Source organism: Grammomys surdaster, unplaced genomic scaffold, assembly GCF_004785775.1.
Source record: "Grammomys surdaster isolate TR1022 unplaced genomic scaffold, NIH_TR_1.0 97, whole genome shotgun sequence".
NCBI classification, from domain to species: domain Eukaryota; kingdom Metazoa; phylum Chordata; class Mammalia; order Rodentia; family Muridae; genus Grammomys; species Grammomys surdaster.
The window spans coordinates 20151333-20174638 of NW_021604576.1; the positions used below are offsets into that span (position 1 = coordinate 20151333).

Below are 23306 nucleotides of genomic sequence, written 5' to 3' on the forward strand. Positions count from 1 at the left end.
TCCATTGTTGGTGGGACTGCAAGATGGTGCAACCACTTTGGAAATCAGTGTGGCGGTTCCTCAGAAAATTGGACATAGCATTACCTGAGGATCCAGCTATACCACTCCTAGGCATATACCCAGAAGGTGCTCGAACATATAATAAGGACATATGCTCAACTATGTTCATAGCAGCCTTATTTATAATAGCCAGGAGCTGGAAAGAACCCAGATGTCCTTCAACTGAGGAATGGATTAAAAAAATGTGGTATATTTACACAATGGAGTATTACTCAGCTATTAAAAACAATGAATTTGAGAGGTTCCTAGGTAAATGGGTGGAACTAGAAATTATCATACTGAGTGAGGTAAGCCAATCACAAAAGAACACACATGGTATTCACTCACTGATTATTGGATATTAGCCCAGAACCTTAAAATGCCCAAGATGCAACTCACAGGCCACATGAAGTCCATGAAGAATGAAGACCAAGTGGGGGTGATTCGGTCCTTCTTAGAAGGAGCAACAAAATACTCAAGGGAGCAAATATGGAGACAAAGCGAGGGACAAAAACTGAAGGAGGGGCCGTCTGAAGACCTTTCCACCTGAGTATCCATCCCATGTGCAGTCACCAAAGGTAGATGCTGATGTGGAAGTCAGGAAGTGCATGCTGATAAGAGCCTGATATGGATGTCTCCTCAGAGGTCTTCAAGAGTCTGACATATTCAGAGGCAGATGCTCACAACTAGCCATTGAAGTGATCATGGGGTTCTCAATGGAGGAGTTAGAGTGAAGACTGAAGGAGCTGAAAGGATTTGTGGCCCCATGAGGAGAGCAACAATACCAACCAACCACAGCTCCCAGGGTCTAAACCACCAGCCTGGGAGCACTTATGGAGGGATCCAGGGCCTTAGCTGAATATATAAGAGTGGAGGGCCCTGCTGGGCACAGATGGAAGATGAGATCCTTGACCTCATGAAGGCTGGACGCCCCAGGGGGTGGGAGTTTTGAGGGTGGGGAGGTGGGAGTGGGGGGGTAGATAGAGGTTACATCCACAAAGAAGAAGGAGGAGGTGTGAGGGGATTGGGGGTTCCTGGGTGGGTGGGGGATGGGGTAAGGGGACAACATATGAAATGTAAATAAAACATCCAATTAAAAAAAAAAAGAATATTTACAGAATGGCTTCAAGCGGTAAATAAATTTTGAAAACAGTTACATAAAAAAAATATTGGTTGTTTAGAAATGTTACCTGCGTTTTCATTGCAAAAGACTTTGTCTCTTAAGTCTCTAATTTTCAATAATAAAACATGTTGAAAGCTAATATTTCTAAATGTCTTTAACACAGCCTATTTCAGAAAAAGAGTATAATAGAATGTGCTAATATTTGCTTCATGCTCTCAAGTTCTTGGCTTGTTTTCTCTATGGACACGTTGATTTATAGTTTCCCATTTGTACTGAGGCTGGGGAGTAAGCTCACAGCATTGAATCACTTCAATCAGCAACCATGCCAAACGTGGCTGAAAGGGGCTGCTGGGGCCGAGCAGGGATCATCCTGCTCTCTGACAGGAACTGTGGAGCAGAGCTCTCTTCCCGTGTTGGTCCTAGGACAAGGACAGTTCATTTAACCTTATTTGGCACAAAATTAGTATACGCTAGGTGCTCCTTGTTGAAACATGAATGTCTCATTCATAGGCCTGTAGTTTTCTAAGCTTCTGATCCATCATATTATTGGAACTTCTGATGCTCTCCTGCTCTGCCTAGTCCTCCTTGAAGATAGTTCTGTACAAATGTGAAGATCGTTCTGTACTCTGGTCCTTTGAACAGGTTTTGTGACAGAGATATTGAATTAAGCAGTGAATCTCTCTGCTTGCAATGTTGACCAGTTTGCAAGTTACAAAGTTCCTCTTAGCCAGCCTCAGTATCTAATCACAGAGGAATGGATAAGGGAAATGTGTATCTATACACAACGGATTTTGTTGTTGATTTCAGGGAAATTGGTGCAACTAGAGGTAATTATGAATTAACACAGTCTCGGAAAGGAATATCATGCTTCCTGTCATGCCTAGATGTTATGTTGATACATAAAATCATGTATATATATATGATATGAAAGTAAAAGAAAACTGTTCACAGAAACAAAGAAAACTACTGGGAGAGGTGAGAGTGAGAAGAGAGGGTATGAAGGTAACATTCTCAACATAAGATACATACTTATAGATACAATGTATATACATATGTATGTTGAAATGTTACTATGTAGCACATTGTTGTGCACAATGAATACATATAACAGTGAAAATTAAAAAACAAAACAAAAAAAAGTTTCTTGTATCTCATGACCACTTGTCCTGCTAGAATACTTCAGAGACAGCTAAGATGTTCCTCTTTATGTAGGCAGGAAATACATTAGGATGTATGCTTGCTCCTGGTTGGACCTGGTGGTAAATAAGTATCCTTGTGGGCTGCCTTTTGAAGCCTCTGCAAAAATGTGACATGTCAACATTTCCTAAGAATCCAGGAATGCACCTGGCCAGAGTCCATCATCCTGGCCAGTATTTATTTAAAACTTGCTTCAAATTTGGCTCAAAAAAAACCCAAAAAAAAACCGAAAAACAAAACAAACAAACAAACAAAAAAACAAATGTTCCTCTTGGCAGTGCAAAAAAAAAAAGCAAATTTAGGAAAAATTATAGAACCAAAAGCCCAGAAGGAAGAGGACAGGTTGATCTATCGATTCAATGTTTTGAGTCCCTACCTTGTCAAGGACAAGGCTTGTACTGGACAGGGCTAGCATATTGACAGGACAGACTGCCCCTGTCCTGTGAAGGAGACTGTGGTCATGTCAATGAACTGGGCACTAAACAGCCAATCATATACACAGCTATTTAGTTCCAATGGTGATGCGTGTTATGAAAGTGCTATTACAGAGGTTACATCCGAGTTTCCCTCTCAACTTTTATGACACACTCATCTGGACTTTACTAATGACTGCCCTGCCCATTCTTTCTGTGTCAACTAACAGAAGCACTTTCTCTTTACTAACGTAAATGTTTTTTTAAAAGACAATGGACAAGTCCTTATAGAGAGAACCTTTAAGTCTCTTTGATGTTGTTCTTCCAGAATACGAATTTCAAATTTGTGCTTGGCATCTGCATCTTCAAGTGCTTGATCCACTGCTTGTTTTCGGAGCACTTCAGCCTTAGAAAGAAAAGGTTCATGTGTCTATTAATATTTCAGGGTAAGCACAGAGGAAGAAGCTGGCCACTATTGAAGGAGTCGGTAAGTTAAGTGTTCCTGCTTAATGGAAGTTAGCACCCATCACGGAGTCCCTAATTGCACTGTTTCTATCTCCACTTCCCACAGTAGCTGCCTTAGCCAGGTGCACATAACACCCTGAGCCCTGGGCTACCTTTGCTGCTTCAGGAATTATTAGAGGGAGGGAAACTATGATATATATGTACATGCATATGCATATATATGCAGCTTAGTATATTAATCTAGAAAACAGAGAAGGGAATAGACATATAAAGCTGAAAGGAGCTAAGCAGGGAGCATGAGTACTCCTGAGGTCCCCTCATCTGGCGTTCAGAAAAGAATTTATATTAGATTATTTAAAGAAAATACTCAGGCCCAGAGTCAGCTTATATTCAAATGGTATATGATTAAAGAATATATTGGGATATTTAAGTAATTGGTGGCTCTTACTGTCAGATTTTTATTACTACTAGAGTCTAAGGAATCATGCTTTATCTCATCCAAAAGAGGTTTCACTCTCTTTGGACGGTCATTTATGTCAATCCATCTGTGATTGGGAAAACTAAGGGCTATGGGTTCGAGGCTTCAGTCAGCTGCTACTATGAGTAAAGCAGTAGTTACATCCTCCAATCTTCAAACAGCCCCTGGCTCTCAGCAGTCATGTATCCAGGATTTGGGCTTTTGTTTTATTTGCTGGTTTCTTTCACATGGGTCCCTTCTTAGATTGCTCAAGTTAGTCTTGGTCTTGCTAACTTTGTCCTGCTCCAGCCTCCTCCTGCCCCAGCCTCCTCTGCCCCAACTTCCCCCTGTCCCAGCCCACCCACCCCTGCCCCAGCCTCCTCCTGCCCCAGCCTCCCCCTGCTCCAGCCTCTCTCCCTGCCCCAGCCTCATGTATAGCTGGGACTGTAGGAATGCACCATGGTGACTAGAAGCCCCAAAGACTTTAAAGACAGTTAATAAGGAAAGTCAGTGAAGATAAGGCATTTGGGGAAATGGGCATTTAGTTCAGAATTTATTACACAGTGCACATATTGATAGTCCCTAATGAATATAAAAGCAAGGAAGGAGGTTCTTGACAGGACCTGCTTCTTACTAAGCCTCACCTCGTGTCAAGTGCATTCCTTGAACTGAATCTCTCAGCAATGCTTTGGGAAGGGAATTATTAACATTCCCTCCTACAGATGAAGAAGCCATGAATCCAGAGGGCAAAGAACATGCCCAAGACTCCAGTTTGTCAGGATGCTGTGGTCTATCTCTTGCCTGCTATTCTGAATTTACAGGTTTAGATAACGGCAGTATGAGAAGACATGGCTTGTGTTCATCTCTGAGCCCCTTTACCTTTTCCCACACTTTAGCTTCTGCTTTTTTAATGTTTTCTTTGAGCACGGCCTCTTGAAACTGTTCTTCTTGGTTCAGAATACTTGCCCCAATATCTGCATATTTGGAGAGAAATTATTACAGGCCCTTGTAGACTGTTCTGTGGCTTGCTTTTCTGTCACTAGCAAAATTATTTATGCAAGCTGTCTATACAACACATCTTTTTAGGTGGTGTCAATCATTTACATTATTTTTGGCACTAAGAATTGGACCCACTATGCTAAGCACTCACCTTTCCTGTACCACCAGCACCACCCCACCTGCAATCTCGTCTTTAAAGATACTGATCGGAAGGGGAAGCCTTCCACTAGCTGATTAAGATGGAACTCACCACATAGGCCTGAATAACGGCCACTGGCTTTCTTTACACCCAGTCCAAACAGCAGGCGATGAAAGGCAAATGCCCTGCAAACTGTGGCACACTCAAACACAGATTCACAAGACTTTGGAGCCTTACTCACCTCGTCTCTCCCTGTTCTCTCAGGGTGCTTTCTTTAATGCATCACGTATACGCCTTTCACTAGTGTGCTGGTCTTTTTAACTCTGTCAGCTGTGGAGTGCGTTAGGTTTCTAGTTTATTATTTCTCTGTTAGTGATCTAATTTGACTTCCATATTATAACATTCCAAATTACCATCTTCATTCAATATGTGACTCTAGGGGAGATAGTGAGACACCCAAAATCAAATAGGCGGGGACAATTCTGGACCTGGAGCTAAGAACTGAGCGCTTTGGCCTGGTCTCAAGGTTGGCACATGTTCTCACCTGAGATGGTCTTTAAATTGTTATAGGACCTACTATGAAAATCCTTACAGTAAGATGCTGTGGATACATGTGTTTGCTCAACATATCCTGCTGTGGCAACAGGCCTTACTTCTTCTCCTAACAACTCCCTCACTTGGCTGTCATGGTAAGATTGCTAATAGCATCTTCCTTCCTTCCTTCCTTCCTTCTATAAACTAGTCTGGAATCTGGCACATATTCAAGCTACACTCTTCCCTAATTTTTTGCACAGAAGACATAAAGAAAAAATAGCTTCTTTCCTTCTGGGATTTCTAAACTGGGGTTAAGAGATGTTATAATCGTTTGTATTCATATAGTTTTCTAAATGCTGAAATAGGCCTGACTGCAGTATCAGCCCAGCCAATTGACTGAGTGTGTGCATGTTAGACTGAAATCTTGATGACACATTCCACCTTGAGTTCTTGTTAAAAGGATCAAGAAATCCCATCACAAAATTCCACTCTACGTGTTTTGATCTAAGTTGCTTCCATCACCTACAGCTGAAAGATATATTCTGTGGAATCAAACGCTACCACTAGATCGCTGAGTATTTTAAAAGTTATTATTTTTACAGGATTTAGCTTTATTATTTTAAATCATGTGTAGGTGTGTCTGTATGTATTATCAGGCTCCCTCAGAGCCCAGAGATTCCCTGGAGCTGTAGTTAACAAACAGTTGATGTGGGCACTGGAAACCAAAGGCAAGTCCTGTGCAAGAGCAGCAAGTGCTCTTAGCTGCTGACACCTCTCCAGTGCCCCCTGCCACATGAGTGAGTCTTAAAACATAAAGCAGTAAACACTGTTATATAGATGGATGCAGGTTATATTATAAAATCTCAACCCTGTATACATCCACTACATTCGTAAGAATACAATGCAAATGTAGGGTGCTGCTATCCTTTTTTAATGTTTAAATATCATCCTATCTGTTGTTCTCAGCCTTAACTGCAGAAGTTATCTATAGAACATTTTTAAAAAGGCATATGTGCTGAAAGAGGAGACATTATTAATAAAACAGCTGCAATGAGTCTAAAAACCACTTTGCAGATGAAAAGAGCCAGTGTCAAAGGCCACATATGATATGCTTTTGTTCTATGGCATTCTCATGGCAATAACATTATGAAGACATTATGTGAAATTGGTGAATGGCTGCCAGAATTTTGAAAAGTACCACTGATTATTAATGGATAACACGAAGAAGTTTCTTTGTGTTGATTTTACATAAATATACATGTAATACATTCCATTACATTCATAAAAATGTAATAAAAATGTAGGGTGCTGTTATCCGTTTTAATGTTTAAATATCATCATATTTGTTGTTCTCAGCCTTAACTGCAGAGAAGCCTTACCTTCACTTCTAAGGGGAAAGAGATTTGTAAGTCATGTGCCAGACTTAAGAGTTGTTCTTGTGCAAACTCCCCATTTTTGACAATGTACCAAGATTATAAGAATTGGTTTGAAAAGTTGGGGCCCATGGGAACTTTTTGATTCCTTTTTAAAACCTATGAATCAAAGTATTTCAAAACAAAGAGTGTTTTAAAGGTGTAAGAAAAAAAATGTACATGGTAGAGCCTGATCCTGGAGGTTGTAACAGCCACTAGAGAATCACTGTCCTGTGAAATTCTCTTGTATAGATACTTCAATGTGCTTTTATTTATAAAGAAGGCAGACTTTTCACTTTTGACTTATAATTTAATGACAAATACAGGCAAACAAATACAAAATACTGACTTCTACATGCATTTGTCTGTTCATATATCCTATAAAGTATAAGGAATCATTAAAGTATATCAAAGAATGTGGATAGCATTGTCTTGGGTCTAAAATTTTAAAGATTACAGTTAATAATCCATACTAAAAATTTACTAAAAGTTTAAATCAGTTGGAACTGATGTCTTGGAGGATGACTATAATTCTATCACCCTTGTCACTTAGTTCAGATTTGTAACTTCTCTTTTAGTAAATGAGGCATGAAACCAAGTAACTATGAGTTTACCACATACATGGGGAAGAAAACAGGAAAAATATTTAAGGAGTCCTTTAAAAATATACATAAAATCTAGGATTCGATTGAAATTTTTTAAGTGTAAATGAGAAATGGAAATATTAATTTTAATATATATATACTATATATGTGTGTTGTAAATATTCCTATTTTATTTGTATGTATCTGCTTTTGTCACTAGCTACAAAGTAATGGCTAAGTTTCTTCCACTCATTAATTGAGGTATTTAGATATTTTCTATCTTATATGTATGGAAAGTTCCCAAGTATAGTTGAAAACAAAACACATTTACTATGATGTTCCAGGTGTTGAATAGGTACAATATTACATTAAAGCTCACAACTATTTAAAAGATTCATATTAATGTTCTTATTTACAACAAGAAACAGTGAGAGACTGAAAACTCTATCCCATTCACAAAACTGTTAAGTAGAGCATCTGAATTCCAATTTGTTATCATTTCATGATGGAATTTCTATAGAGACCAGCAGCCTCAAACAGGGAAAACCTGAGGAGAATAACACTCAATGCTACTCTACATTAGAACAAAGAAAAAAGAATAAAACTACTGCTGAGCATGGAGGCACACACACCTTTAACACCAGCACTCCAGAGACAGAGGCAGGAGGATCTCTGTGAGCTAGAGGCTAGCCTCGTATACAGAGTGTATTCCAGGAGAGCCAAACCTATGTAGAGAGACCCAGTCTTAAAGGATTCCACCACTACTACCACCACCCTGCCAAAGAGTAAATCACTTACCCAAGATATCTTTGTGAGTGTAGAATCGTGTCTTAAATGGCTTGTATTCATGGATCCGTTTGAAAGTTTCCCCAAAAGGGGCTGGTGGAATTATTTTATTGCAAACGGCACAGCAAACAAAATTAGTATAATCTGGATTTCTGATCATAGTTAAATTTCTGATAGCTTTTACTACTTAAAATTAAAAAAATATCACGATCAGAAAAAAATGGTGGTTTCAAGAGAAGCTAGAAGCCTTGGCGATAGCTGGAGTGGGGGCAGGGTTTCAAGATTCCACTAGAGCCTGGCAAAGACTAAATAATTCATCGTGATTTGGCAGTGGCTGTACGTCTAAAGAATGGTGCTACCAGCCTCTGCCTTTCAAGATTGAGCACTGGGTTGGGAGGAGGTAAGTAGTTTCTCCCTCCCAGTGTCTAGCATTAAGTTGTCAACTTACTTAATAACTGTTGCTAGGTAAAACAAGCTTTGCTCATAAAAGCAACCTGAAATAATGTCAAGTGAGCCAAAATAGCTGCTATTCATTTCCCTGGGTCTCCTCTTGCTGCTGTAAGTGAACACAGTCTTCATGACTCATCTACAGCCCAGTTTACCCTACTGAATTTTGGGAAGCCAGAATCCAAAATGATTTTAGGTCTAAAACCAGGACAACAAGAGAGCTGGTTCCTTGTAGAAAAGCAGCAGTTCTCAACCAGGCAATGGGTTTTGTGTGACCCCTTTGACAAATCTCTAAATTAACGTTAAAATTCATAACAGGAACAAAATTACGGTTTAGAAGAAGCAATGAAAATAATTTTATGGTTGGGGGGGTCACCACAACGTGAGGGTCACAGCATGAGGGAAGTGAGAACCAGTGCTGTAGAGGCTTAGTGGCAGAATTTGTTTCTTGCCATTTCCAGCTTCAAACAGCTATCCATCTTCCTAAGACTCATGTGCTCTGCTTCTGTGAGGAATCTCCCTTCCTCTGATCTTAGGCCTTCCTCTGGGTACCTCTGTGTCCACACCGGGACCTCCACATGATCCAGGCTGATCCTGTCACCTCAAATCCTCCACGTGATGGGAGACACAAGGTCCCTTTTACAACACACTCGCAGGGGCCAATTGTCAGGATCTGGCTGTCTATGGGGAACATTCAGTTGGCCACATCTTAAGTGTGCTTTTGTTAATAATTAATTTTTAATTAGTGGGCAGAGGCAGCAGTCTCTGAATCACTTTCAGGTGATTTTGAATGTGCTTTGGTGGCATGGTAGTAAAACTTGAAAATGTAGTGGCATTCTAATAGAAAAATTACTGTCATTAAGTTAGTATTCACAACCACCAAACCTGATTTATAGATTGGGATGGGCAACTTGGTCATGTTTCTATTGCTGGAGTAAAATGCCATGAAGAATTCAATTGGCTTGTGGTTCCCTGAGCTCTGAGGGGAGGGATTCGATGGAGACATTCCATATAGACCTGTGTATAGAGAGTGAGAAGTCCGTGGTGGTGGAGTAGAGGCATGGTGGTAGAACAGCTGGAGAACTCACATCTTAAGCTGCAAGCAGAGGCAGAGATGGGACACTTTTGAGGGTTTTGTTTACTTTGTTTCCCTACATCACCATGGCTTGCCTAGAAATTGATTTGTAGGCCACACTGATCTTGAACTTGCAACAGTCCTCTTACCTTGTAATTACAGGCACATGCTACCACACCAGCTTATCATGGTATGATGGTTTGTATATCCTTGGCTAAGTGTTTCCTAGCTAATTTCTTTTATTATTTTTTTCAATTTCTTTTTTCCCCCATTTTTTACTGACATTTCAAATGTTACCCCCTTCCCAGTTTCCCCTCTACAAATCCCCTATCCCCTCCCTATTTCCTGTTGTTTCTGTTAGATATGCCAGGCTAGAGGGAGGTCTAAGGGCTTTTGGAGATTCTGCTGCCTCCACCTCTCAGCTAACTGTGGGAACACTGGAATTATAGACTGTGCCTAGCTTTAAAGGGATTCTGGGATTCAAACTCAGGTCCTCTTGCTTGAGTGACAAGTGCTTTACCGACTGAGCCGTTTCCTCAGCACCATTATAACACCCTTGCTGACTGAAAATAGATTCTGTTCCCCTACAATATGTCCTGATTACAGTTTCCCCTCCCTCTACTCCATTCAGTTCCGCCCCTCCTCCCCTCCCCTCTGGATCCACTCCCTTTCTGTGTCTGACTAGAAAACAACAGGGTTCTAAGAGATAACAATAAAACTTGACAAAATAAAATATAAGGTAAAACAAAGCCACCACACTGAAGTTGGACAAGGCCACCCAATAGAAAGAAAAAAGCCTCAAGAGCAGGCACAAAAATCAGAAATCCCTCAAAAACACTGAACTGAAAGCTATAGTATCTCTGCAGAGGACCTGATGCAGACCTGTCAGTCCTGTGCCGCTGCTTCACATAGAAACTGTGAGTTCATGTGAGCTTTGTTCAGTTGATTTAGAGGGCCTTGCTTTCCTGGTGCCCTTCATCCCTCTGCCTCTTTCTGACTCCACTCTCGAGGGATTCCCTGAGCTCTGAGGGAAGGGATTTGATGGAAACATTCCATATAGACCTGTGTGTTCCAAAGTCTCTGTCTGTCTGTCTGTCTGTCTGTCTAGTGTCTGGCAATTGGTCACTATAGTTGTTCCTATCTGCAGTAGGAGGAAGTTTCTTTGATGACAACTGAGCAAGGCACTATCTATGAGTACAGCAGAATGTTATTTTTATTAGGAGTCATTTTATTGTTACTTGACTTTACCCTAGGTTTCTGCAGTATCTATTCTCTGGTTGGTTCTTCATCACCTAAGCAGTGTCAGGTATGGGTTCCCTCTCCTGAAGTGGGCTTTAAGTCACATGAGACAGGTTGGTGTCTTAGTTAGGGTTTCATTGCTGTCAAAAGACACCATGACTGTGGCAACTCTTATAAGGAAAACATTTCATTGGGGCTGGAGAGGTTTTGTCCATTATCATAGTGGGAAGCATGGTAGCGTGTAGGCAGGCATGATGCTAAAGAAGGAGCTAAGAACTCTACATCTTGATCTGTAGGCAGCAGGAGACTGTGTACCACACTGTGCATAACTTGAGCACAAGATACCTCAAAGCCAGCCCCCCATAGTGACACACTTCTTCCAACAAGGCCACATCTATTCCAGGAAGGCCACACTTCCTAATAATGCCACTCCCTATGAGCCAAGCATTCAAACACAGAAGCCTATGGGAGCCATTCCTATTCAAACCACAACCGGATACTTTCACAAGCTGAGTCACCATTGCCCTAACGTATCTTGCAGTCAGATCAGCATTGTAGAGCAAAAGGTTTGTGGCTGGGTTGTTGTTTACAATTCTTTTTTGGTGGCCTGCAGAATACCTTCCCATCCCAGAGACACTAGAACATAGGGTGAAGGTTCTCTGTTGGTACCAGCTCAACCTCTCCATGTTCCATGAGTTGTGTGGGTGTTGTCTTCAGCAATGGGGCCTTGCTATCTGTTTGTGGACAGCAAGCTATAGTCTTGGCAACAGCCTGGGTTGTTTGGAGATTCCAACAACTCAATGGGATGTAACCCAGACCCAGCACTGAAAGCTTCATTTGATGACAAGAGCTGGCCAGTTGGGACTCCATCTTCCCCATTATTTGGAGACTTTATTAGGATCACCTTCATAGTTTTTAGTAAGTTTCCGCTATGCTAGGTTTCCATACCACCTCTCAAATGTCCCTCTACTCTAGCTGTCTCTCCCTATATGCCCTTCCCTGCCCACCTGATCCTCCCATTCATGTCCCCCTCACTCCTAGCCCACCCATAAAAATCTATTTTATTCCTAACAACAACAACCCAGTCCCTTCCTCTATACATAACCTCTCAGGGTCTACAGATTATATCTTGGTTATCATTTGCTTAATGGAGACTATCCACATATAGGCCAATACATACCATGTTCGTAATACATACCATGTTTGTCTCTCTGGGTCTGGGTTACCTCACTCAGGATGAACTTTTTTTCTAGTTCTATCCATTTGCCTACAAATTTCATGATGTCATTTTTTTCTATGAATGCAAACTTTATTAATGTACCATTGATAGACATAAAACCCAACAGCCCCCTGCCCCAACAAGGAAGTTGAAAAAACATTAACAAAAAGAGTCCACGTTAGGGAGTCAGAAATCCTGTGACATGCCATCTCTGCTTTGGTACCCAGAAGAGAGTGTGAGACTCTTCAAGGGTTCCAAAGCTTTGGGGAGTCTAGGGTCATTTTGAGAAGACTCCTCAGGGTACTGCCTGGTGGTCTCTCTTGGTGTTGAATGGTAACTGTACATTTCCCAACTCTTGTACAAGAGGTTTGTTAAACTAATTCTTCTGTAAGAATTAGACACATACTTCCACCCCAACCTTTGGTTCTTTGACTTGTATATAGACTTCAGCTTCGATCTGTGGGCCTTTGACTAACTGCTTGAGCTTCATCTCATGATTTTTCTCAAAGAACCAAATCTAATGTCTCCTTTCGTCAGTTTGAGTGCATCGGCCCAGGCCTCAAGAGTCTCCTCTTTCGGGTGGGAGTCTGTCTCAAAGTGGTTTTTTAGCTCCTGGAACTGCTCATAGGTGAACCCAGAGTTTTCATCCCAGCAGGACAGATTTGAAGTTGTCTCCATCTCAGTTACTTCTATCTTGGCTGCAGCTCACTTGACTTCAGTTCTTTAGTTTCATGATGTCATTTTTTAAGCTGAGAAATAAATATTCTATTGTGTAAATGTACCACATTTCCCTTATCCATTCTTCTGTTGAGGGACATATAGGTTGTTTCTACTTTCTGGCTATTATGAATAGAGCAGCAATGAACATGGTTGAGCAAGTGTCTCTGTAGTATGATGCAGTCCTTTGGGTATACACCCAACAGTGGTATACCTGGATCTTGAGGTAGGTGGATTCCTATCTTTATTTCTGTAGTAGCTATACAAGTTTCTATTTCCCCCAGCAGTGGATGAGTTTTCTCCTTATTCCATACCCTTAGCAGCATGAGCTATCAACTTATGCTACTGATCTTAGCCATTTGAGAGGTGTAAGATGGAATCTCAAAGTAGTCTTGATTTGCATTTCCCTGCTGACTAAGGATGTTGAACATTTCTTTAAATGTTTCTCGGCCTCTACTGAGAATTCTGTTTAGATTTGTACCATTTTTAATTGGATATCTGGGTTCTGATACCTAGTTTCTTGAGTTCTCTTTTATATTTCGGATATTAGTCCTCTATTGGATGTGGAGTTGGTAAGAAATTGTTCCCCATTCTGTAGGCTACTGCTTGGTCCAAAGGACAGTGCCCTTTACCTTATGGAAGCTTTTGAGTTTCATGAGATCCCATTTATTAACTGTTGATCTCAGTGCTTGTACTAATGCTGTTGTGTTCAGAAAGTCTTCTTCTGTGACAATGCATTCAAGGATATTCCCCACCTGCTCTTCTACTCGGTTCAGAATAACATTGTTTTAAAAGAAAAACTCCAAGTACTTTGTTTTATTCTTTCATTTAATCATGATTTTAGTAGCTGAAGGGGCTTTCTTCTCTACTAAACAGTAAAGTATTGCTGCAAAGGTACAATTCCCTTTAAAACATTAGAAACCAAGCAAATTTAACAGTACTGGATACTTTTATTATACAGGATTCAATACCTTCAGCTGTAACAAGACTAAACTTACCACAGTGGATTGCTTTCAATTGTATATTCTCCTTCTTAACATATTATGGAACAAGAGACATAATTCCATCCAATAATAGTCTTTCATTTAAAGGTGTCAGAACCTGTAATGGCAGTCTACCTGAAGGAAGCAGCATTTAGTCCCACTTGGATGTCTTTCTCCTCGTGTACCGATGCCCTTCACTATCAATGGCTTCATAGAGGTCCTTTTTGTTCTCCTGTGTTGCATGCAGATAACCAATGTAAGCCACACAGAGTGAAAGGGTTACCAATCCAAAAGCCATCACAGGTTTGTTCTGCCAAAAAAAGAAAAGTGTAAAGTGTCAGTAAGACCAATGCTCTAAGGAGAGCACTTCCCTCTTGGCATAACAAGTCATGATTACCACCCCAGCATTCTAAGGACGGCATTTTCAATCATTTGATTCGTTACAATCATCTATCCAATCAGCTTAACTGCTGAATATTTACAGGCGATAGAAGACTCTTGCTTCTCATCTCCAGCCTTCTCTCTGTGGCCTGGACAGCTTGGGCTTCCAGTCTAGGAAGGCGAGAGCCCACTGAGGAGGGAGGCATGGAGCTCTTCTAGAGCTGTCACCTCTCTGAGCTGCAACTGCAACTTAGTTTACTTTATTAGAACTTGAGGAATGTAGTACACATGCTATTTATCTTGCCCAGCACATGGAGAGCTGTCACAGAAACCTTTCATAACATATAAAATGTACAGCAATGAAAACATATACCCTCTGCTTTGGAAACCTGTAGAAATTTAGCCGTTCAACCAGATACTATGCTGTTTTAATTACCTTGAAGTATTGCTGGAAGACCCAAGACTCTTACACTGAAAGTGATACAGTGTGGAGAGCTCTCAGTGCCGCTTCAAGGATCCTGGCAAGAATATTTACATTGGGCTAGGACAAGGAAGTAGGCTCAGGAAAGAATTTGACAATGGGCCTCAACACTGGCTGGAGTCATGTTATAGTATTGTCTAATTGTCTTTTTTTTTTTCTCTTTAATCCTCACTCCCTCTCTCAACACCCTGTTGACTGACAGAGCTGGTTTAGTCCATGTAACTTTGAATTAAAGGGATGGAAAGTTTAAAGAAATGTACTTGACTATCTTTGCAATCCCTATAAATATATAAACCAGACATGCCTACCTTTGTAGATGTTTATAATCACTAAATTGGCTTTTCCTTGGATGGCACACATGCATAGTAGCAATACAAATAGTAGTTTCTGCTTCTGCCTCCATATCTCCTATATTAATCCCCCTTGCCCATGGACATTCCAAGAACCTCAGTAAATATCTAAAACCAAAGATGGTACCAGACCCTTATACAGTATGTACGATGGTTTTCTTATAACACTTGTTTATGATAAAGTTTTATTTAGAAACTAAACACAATGCACAACTGACAACAATAATAAAAATAGAACAACTATAACAACATAAGTAATTATATGTTATTTTCCTCTTTGGTCAAAACAAATATTAATATTTGGGAGTCACGGTTGTTAGAGAGCCTGAAAAGAAAAAGACAAGGGGAAACTACTGTATGGTTATTTTTTTCAAAGCTTAGATCAAAGTAAGTGTCAATTTTTTTCATCTGGATAAACATCTAAAAAAGGCTACAAGTCAGAGCAGTTTAAATTTGCTATTATGAAATGTCTTTAACAACTGAAATTACATGATAGCCAAAGATTTTTAAATACTTTGACTTTCTAAGTTGTTTAGCCTTAAAACAATTTATAGTCACAACTATTATTAAAATTCATATCAAGTATAAAATAATTCAATATTTATCATATTTAAATTTTTATTTTATTTATAAGTAGAATTTATATTTAAAAATAAAATTCATTAAATGAAATATATTCACTAGTTTGCAACACCGATAGAAATAATTTACCTACCTACATAACAGTATATAAGTACGTGTTTTGGAGTTTTCTATGTAAAAGAGCATTTAAAATTTCCCTTTACTTTCTAAGACAGTGTCTCAGGTTGTAGCCCAGGCTGGCCTCAAACCCTGTTTATGCTCTTGCTTTTCTCCCAAGGGCTGGGATTACAGGTATGAGCCACCATGACCAGCTTAGGGGGTCTTCTAAGTCAGCATAAAACTTCCTCCCTATAAACAAATGCTACAGCAAAGTGAACAAGTCTCCTGGTTGTATTTCTTACAGGTTTAATGAAGAGCTCAGGATTCACAGCTCGAAATAAGGTTGTTGTGTGCGTCCCTCGGAGGCCTGGGTTTTCAAAGTTTCTCTCTTTTGATGGTTCTTTTTTAACTGTTGGAGGATCGGGTGCTGAAGACATCTTGACTACTTAAGATTATTACCTAAAAAAAAAAAGTATACTTTTTCTTTGTACTTATTTTTTAATAAACTTCTCTTTTGTTTATTTGAGACAAAGTCTTGCTATGCAGCCTTGGCTGGCCTGAAACTCCCTACTAGACCATGTCAGCCTTGAACTCACAGAGGCCTGGGTGGGGGAGCCCCAGCTGTTGTTCTTGGTTCTCCTTGAGGCAGCAGAGAGGGAAGAGCATTAGTGGGGGTTAGGAGATTTTTAGGGTTGCTGTATAATAATAAAACATTTACCTGCCTTAAGTCTGAGTCACTTTGCTGAGGTAGCTGACCTGCCTGTCTGAGCTCCTCTGAGGGAGAAACTATTTAGCACCTGTCATAAAACAGCAGGGGATTAAGGGAAAAGATTTATTGCTGGTGCTCCTTTCTCTGGTGAATCAGCCAGAAGCCAGAGGAAGGAAAGGAAAAGAATTAAGATGCTGTATACAGGCAAATATGCACAGACACATACATATTCAAACATCCATACTCCCATACTCTGGCCAGACCCGACCATCTGTCACAATCAGTTCCATAGTATTCATGCATGCTTACACATATAAACATAGACCCTACATACAAACATACACGTTTGGATGGATGGATGGATGGATGGATGGGGCAAAGCTCCCCAAGCCAAACCATTCAACCAACCATCAACTTTATTTCTTTTCTCTGTTTTTTTTTTTAATATCTTCTTAGTCAAAAAATTCTTTAGAAAATAATCTCAGAGGTAAAATGTTACATAAAATGGGAGTTACAGAAGGATGTTGATATTAAGTTCAAAGTGGTGTTTCATCACAATATATTCATCAAAAGTTTAAAGCAACAGTTTTACCTGTGACTTTATCCTTGGACCTAAATCCTTGAATACAAAATTGTCCCAAGTCTGTTTCTCTCTAGTGTGATTACAAAAGCTCACTGTATTTCTTATTATGCAGCCTTTTCTAACTATTCTATGAGGAGGGGGCACATTCTAGTCCTGATTCTAACTTTATTACATCTTTCTAGCAACCTAGACCATCTCTAAAAACTTTCTTCCTGAAATTACTTGAATCAAATCATGAATTCTATAGGATTATTACCTATTTGTCTATATAATGTCACTACAAGATAGTACGTCCATTGTCCTACAGAGATCTGTTCAAAAGTGTGGGCTAAAACTTAGTGATAGTTATATATTTAATAATAACAGGAAAAGCATGTTAATAGCAAGAATCTTTCTAAAATTAATTTCTTGGGGGCCTTGTCTATAGGAGAAAATCCATGATGGATTTTAATCCAAGACAGATTCCTCTGTGGAAGATCAACTGCTTGTTATTAGCTTCTCCTATGATGGCTCCTGACAGAGACCTGCCTCCCTCTGAGTCCCAAGTAAGGGATTAAATACGTGCTCCATCATGCTGGACCTAAAGCTCTTAAAACAAACAACAAACAAACACCTTTGAATCCTAGATGTGCTCCAAGAATGATGGTCACTTGTTTCCTTTTAAATGGTGCTTTAGGTCTTGCTGGGTAAAATGCCTCTTCCCATCTCTGTTCCCATTCCTTCTCTCCCTCCTTCCCCTTCTCCTGTCCTCTCCTTCCTTTCTTGGGTATGGCAATGCGGGTACAGGTTGGAAGTTGCTTGCTGGTCCTGGTTACACTGTATGCAGCCAGGGCTAAGGCAGAAATCAGAGTATAACCAACTACTCCTTCCTCATTTCTGTCATTTTTACTTCCCCTCACCACCACCCTTTCATAGCAGCCTGAAGAAGACTACCAGTCCTTTCTTAGAATGTCCTTCAACCACTTCAGCCCCCACTCATACTCCTCTCAGCTTCTCTGACGTCCTTCATGACCCCGGAGCCCTCCCCTGTCCAAACAGTAAGAAAAAGCAGCCATTTATACCTGCTCTCAGCCCAGCCGGCACCCGATGAGGACAGGACCTGCTACTTCCTTAACCTAAACACCTCTTCTCTATCTAGTTAAACCCAAACGTGTCTTTTGTCTTCTGGTTCTTCTTTTTTCTTCCTTCCATGTATCATTCCTGCCGTATATTGCAGGGGAGTAGAGAAAGCAATGTCCTACAGACTCAAGTTAACAACCACACAGGGGAAAGGCTGCAGCTTCACGCACAGTAAATATTATGAAGATTTAAATGTTTGTACTCGGGTACTGGTGCTTTGTACGAGCATTCTTGATCATTAACTCTTCTGTTTCACAGAAGCGAAAAACAATACTTTTGCAACTTTGCAGTTATGGAGAAAACTAGGTGTTCAATTTTTAAAAATACTTTAGCTGCAGCAATCACTAAGTATCCCCCACCAGCACGTAACTGGGTTAGTAACCTGCCAAGAGCATCAGCTTACACGGAAAGACTTTCCCATTTTCTACATCTGTCAAGTAAAAGTTGCTCCCTCACTGGTTCTGCACATATGCTATGGTTATTACTGTCAAGACCTTTTCAACCATAATTCCAGACTTTCTGATTCCACCTCAGAACAGAATAGGATTTACTAACTCTTTAAGAGTTAAGTTGTTCCCTGTAGCCAGTCTTTAAACCAGCCGGTCTCCACCTGTGTGAGTCACAACCCCGTGGGGTTAAATCACCCATTCACAGAGGTTGCTGAGACCACTGGAAAGCAAAGATATTTACATTATGATTCACAACAATAGTGAAGTTACAGTTATAAAGTAGCAACAAAAATAATTTTATGGCTGAGAGTCATCACAACATGACTTGTACAAAAGGGTTAAAGCATTAAGAAGGGTGAGAACCATCGCTTTAGACTGTTAACTTGGGACACCAGTGATGGTAAGCAACTGAAGGCAGAACCTATACAAATACCTCACTGACTGTAGTCTTCCTATAGGTGAAGCTTGAGATTCTCACAGAATTATCCCTGCTTTCTACCATTTCCTATATAGACGACTTCCCATACCTAGTTTGAAAAGTGAATTTTCATTGAGTGAATTAAACTTTGATTTGAAGCCTACTATTTAAAAAAAAGGAGGGGGAGCTGGAGAGATGGTTCAGCAGTTAAGAGTACTGACTACTCTCCCAGAGGTCCTGAGTTCAATTCCCAGCAACTACATGGTGGCTCACAATCATCTGTAATGGGATCTGATGCCCTTTTCTGGTGTGTCTGAAGATAACTACAGTATATAAAATAATATATAAAATAAACACACACATATATAAAATAAATATATAATACATAATAAATAATATATATACAAAATAAATCTTAAAAGGAAAGAACGAATGAACAAACATAAGGTTTTCATAGAAGAGAAAGTCCTTGTCTGTTTCTTTGCTCCACAGAACTTTGTATGTGTAGCTGGGATGGAGATTTAAGATGTACCAGTTTAAAACGTAGGAAGAATGTAAAGTCTTGGTTGTTTCTTCACATCTAAATTACCAGTACTGTGTGGGAAAACAAACCCCAACCTCAACAAGTGAACTTGTAATCTAGAAGGAAAAGCTCACTGGCCATTTTGAACCTGCTATTTTGAACCTAAGTTCCATTCTAAAAGAGCTGCAGTTCAGAGCACAGCAATACCTTACCCCGACACTACCTCTTGAATGAAATGTTACCTCAGGTAAACTTCCCTCTGAACATCCTAAATCTTCCCATCGCTCCCTTCGGCTTCTGCCCTTTTGTTGTTGCTATCTGTCACTGAAGTAACTAGCTCTTATTTACTTGCATATATTGTTAACCAACCTCTAGTTATACCTTTCTTATGTTAAAGATACACATATACAAAGGAGATGATGGGGAAATTGTCTTTGCGCCACTCTTAAATAATGTGAATAACCCATGTGTGCACCTGTTTGCAAAATATTAAGTTGGGCCCTGTTAGCTTTACAATGTGTCCAGGTGCCTGTATTTTTGTCTTCTTTCCCATCACCCACTTCTTTCTTATCTACTAATGATGAAGAACATGAGTGTGCATGCCATGAGCATAATCTCTCATACTTGTTTATGATTTATACTAAGGTACACTTATTTCATATGTTGCTCTCTAATAGATGTATTTTATTTTCTTCTTTCTTCCTTGTCAGGGAAAAGGGTATATACCTCAAGACAAAAAAATGTGCCTGTGAAGTTATGACACAGTATGAAGTCCAAATAAAGTCAGGACTAGTCATCTTTGTGTGTGTGCGTGTGTGCGTGCGTGTGCGCGCACACGCGTGTTCTCCTCTACTCGACCAAAATTATTGTTCAGGGGGATGACCCACAATATATTTGGCAACTAACATTTGAAAATTCATTAGTTAGGCTGGAGAGACAACCCAGCAGTTAAGAGTACTTGTTTCTCCTGTAGAAGACTAAGCCCAGTTCCCAGAGCCCACATGGTGCCTTCAACTGCCTGTAACTCTAGTTCCAGGGGTCCAATGCTCTCTCCTGGCCTCCATGGGTACCAGACATGTACACTGTACATACACACACACACATACACACAAACACTTATTCACATAAAATAAGCACCAAACCCCACTCCTCCCTGAGGGATTGTTAGCAAGTAACTAATGAGGAAGAGTGTCATTTTGCTCAGTGATATACGCATTGAGAAGTTGATCTTACTCTGATAAATAATTTTATACACACACACACACACACACAGGGGTGGGGGTGTTAAGAGGGGCCCTGTTGGGAAGAAGGGGTTCAATGGGTAGATGTGTGATGAGGGAAAAAACACCAAAACTCATGATATAAATACTTGATAACTGTCAAATGATATATTTTTAACCATTAGAGATGCTGAGGACCTCCATTAATCCCCAGCATGTACATAAAACCCAGGCTGTGGTGTGTGCCTGTACTCCGAGTGCTGGAAACGGGGAGGCAGGCTCATCTCTGGAGCTCACCGACCAGCTGGCCCCTTGGGGTCAGTAAGTCCCAGGTCCCAGTGAGAAAGTGTCTCAGAAAACAAGGTAGGTGGCCCTTGAGGAACAACATCAGGTTGACCTCTGGCTTCTACATACATATTGCATATGTGTGCATGTGAACGAATGAACTACCTGTGTCTGTATACACAAAATTCACTAGAACAAGATTGGCATGGCTACCTATATTACATTGTATAGGAAAGTATGAAGATATAAACAATATGAGAACTGCTTTAAGAAAAATACTCAATTTTCAAATATATGGATGAAACATTTTAACAATAATATAAATACTCTTGTTATTATGTTTCACATACTACTCTCTTTTAGTGCTTAAGAAAGTAACTTCAAGTATGCAGTAGGACACCTTCAATAGTTTAAATTAATATGAGCAATCTTGAGAAAGAATCAGTGGACTTCATGGCTTGAGGAAATTAAGCATAGGCTTAATCTCAACTCTAGTACTTCTAAAGTGCATTTTTGAGTGACAACTCTGATTCCATCTTAATAAAAGAAGTGATATTACAGACTGCAATATTATAGATGTATGCTTAACATTCTTAAAAGGAAAGATGTTAATGAAATAGTGGTCATCCTACAGATAGTTCAACCTTCCTACCCTCGATGTCTTTTCACTTCGAGGGTAGGATAATCCAGTTATTCCAATTGTAGTAGACTCCTATTCCATCTCCTCGGCATCTTTTTCGAAAACTGTTTTTTTTTAAAGGAAAGTATTTTACATTAATAAAGTATTACGAAACGCAGCTCCGGTAAGATAAGCCCAGCACTACAGAGGCAGAGGCAGTAGGATCTCTCTGAGTTCCAGGCCAGACTGGTCTGCAGAGCGAGTTCCAGGTCAGCCAGCTGTATGTACATAGAAAAACCCTTTCTCGCAGGGGGGAAATGAGATCGCTTAGATTTAAAATGAATTCTATTCGGTTTTACTGTAAAATAGGACTTTAAAATGAAAAAAGAAAAACGCCATCACCACAACAAAAACCTTTCCATCTCGTAATTTACCCTACTCGTGGATTGGGGAAAGCGTGTCATTGTGGCAGGGACCTGAAGGCTATAAAGCTTTGCAGACCACGGTCACATACCACCGCCCCTACGGAGCTCGGTATAAATCTTTATAAACAAGTATGAAAACTTCTGCGGTGGCAGGCAGGCTTCCCTGCAAGGCTGTGGTCTACCCCGCAGTGCACGGTGGAACGCTCACTAAAACCCAAGTGCTTTCGAAACTTCCGTAAGTAACTAAGGTCAATTAAGTCTGAATATTCGACTGTCAGCAACCCACCTGAGCATCTTCTGCAAACCACAACCCACCCCGGCGAGAGCCGGCGGAGCCTAACCTTGGGCAATTGTGAAGCCAGGGAAGCTCCAGCACGGACGGACACCGCAAGGCTCAGAGACTTCCGGCGACCGGCGCGAACGCCCGCTGCGGCGCTGTCCTTCCGGCCCGCGCAGTGCGCGCTCCCGCCCGTGCGTTCCCAACAGTGAGCGTTCCCGCCGGGGCGCTCTCAGCAGTGCGCGTTCCCGCCGGTGCCCTCCTGTCTTTTGCGCTCTTTCCCACAGGCTTCGGGAAAGGCCGCACCACAGCGCCACCTATGCTCCGGAGGCCGCAGAGCAGGGGTACGGGCCCACCCAGACCTCTGCAGGAGCCCTGGCTTTGGAACCCAGAGGAGCGGTCTGGTTTACTTTCTTGGAGCCTTTGACTTTCAGTTTCTCACATTCAAATAAGCTTTTGTTTCGTGGGTTTCATGTATATTTATGTAAAGAGATATCTAGAAATAGAAATGGCACTTAATGGCACTTAATGGAAATGGGAAGATTCTGGCTAGAATCGCCAGGTGTCTCCAAGAGAAGGAAATACTGCACCACCAAAAAGAAGTCTGGGGCTATAAGGTGCTTATAGTTGAGCAGGGGTGTGGCAGGAGAGCTGTACGAGAAAGGGGACTGGAATTAGCAGTTTTACGGGTAGTGGTGAAGGATTCTAGCCCTTAGAACCGGGACTGTGATCAGCTACCATCACCTGTATAAAAAACACATTCAAATTGATCAGAGATAACTAATCAGAGGTTCCCAAATTAGATCTTCAGGGGTCAAAGAGAAACTTTTCATGGGATTTCTGATAACACTGATGGTTTTGGTTTTCACATAGATGTTAGTAATTCCCTTATATTTAATTTTAAAAGTCATACATCATCAGCATTTTCTCAAAGACAGTTTTTTTTTTAAGTAATATA

At 40.6% G+C, this 23306-nt stretch overlaps 2 protein-coding genes across 3 annotated transcripts; both read right to left on the reverse strand.

The window, feature by feature from the left end:
* Nucleotides 1–2995: 2995 nt before the first annotated feature.
* CUNH6orf163 (chromosome unknown C6orf163 homolog) lies at nucleotides 2996–8308 on the reverse strand. Its single transcript, XM_028780148.1, has 3 exons — nucleotides 8161–8308; nucleotides 4574–4668; nucleotides 2996–3178 (listed from the first exon to the last, which is right to left on the reverse strand). The coding sequence occupies exons 1-3, from the start codon at nucleotides 8306–8308 to the stop codon at nucleotides 2996–2998; spliced, it is 426 nt and encodes a 141-aa protein (XP_028635981.1).
* A 5347-nt stretch (nucleotides 8309–13655) lies between these two features.
* Nucleotides 13656–22513, reverse strand: Smim8 (small integral membrane protein 8). 2 transcript variants are annotated; one of them, XM_028780630.1, is made up of 3 exons: nucleotides 22413–22513; nucleotides 16024–16180; nucleotides 13656–14138 (listed from the first exon to the last, which is right to left on the reverse strand). In XM_028780630.1, exons 2-3 carry the CDS (start codon nucleotides 16156–16158, stop codon nucleotides 13980–13982), a joined length of 294 nt encoding a protein of 97 aa, XP_028636463.1. In that variant the 5' UTR covers nucleotides 16159–16180; nucleotides 22413–22513; the 3' UTR covers nucleotides 13656–13979. The 2 variants fall into 2 exon arrangements, with proteins under 2 accessions (XP_028636463.1, XP_028636454.1); XM_028780621.1 differs by having other exon boundaries at nucleotides 22358–22498.
* Between the last annotated feature and the right edge of the window lie 793 nt (nucleotides 22514–23306).

Bases quoted from the DNA above. Each gene is read 5' to 3' on its own strand.
- CUNH6orf163 (XM_028780148.1), bottom strand. From the start codon at position 8,308: ATGATCAGAAATCCAGATTATACTAATTTTGTTTGCTGTGCCGTTTGC. The intron at 4,669-8,160 runs GTAAGTGATTTA...CCAAATATGCAG, and splicing joins CACTCACAAAGATATCTTGG to ATATTGGGGCAAGTATTCTG. The intron at 3,179-4,573 runs GTAAAGGGGCTC...TTTCTTTCTAAG, and splicing joins AAGCTAAAGTGTGGGAAAAG to GCTGAAGTGCTCCGAAAACA.
- Smim8 (XM_028780630.1), bottom strand. From the start codon at position 16,158: ATGTCTTCAGCACCCGATCCTCCAACAGTTAAAAAAGAACCATCAAAA. The intron at 14,139-16,023 runs GTAAGAAATACA...TTTTTTTGGCAG, and splicing joins CTGAGCTCTTCATTAAACCT to AACAAACCTGTGATGGCTTT.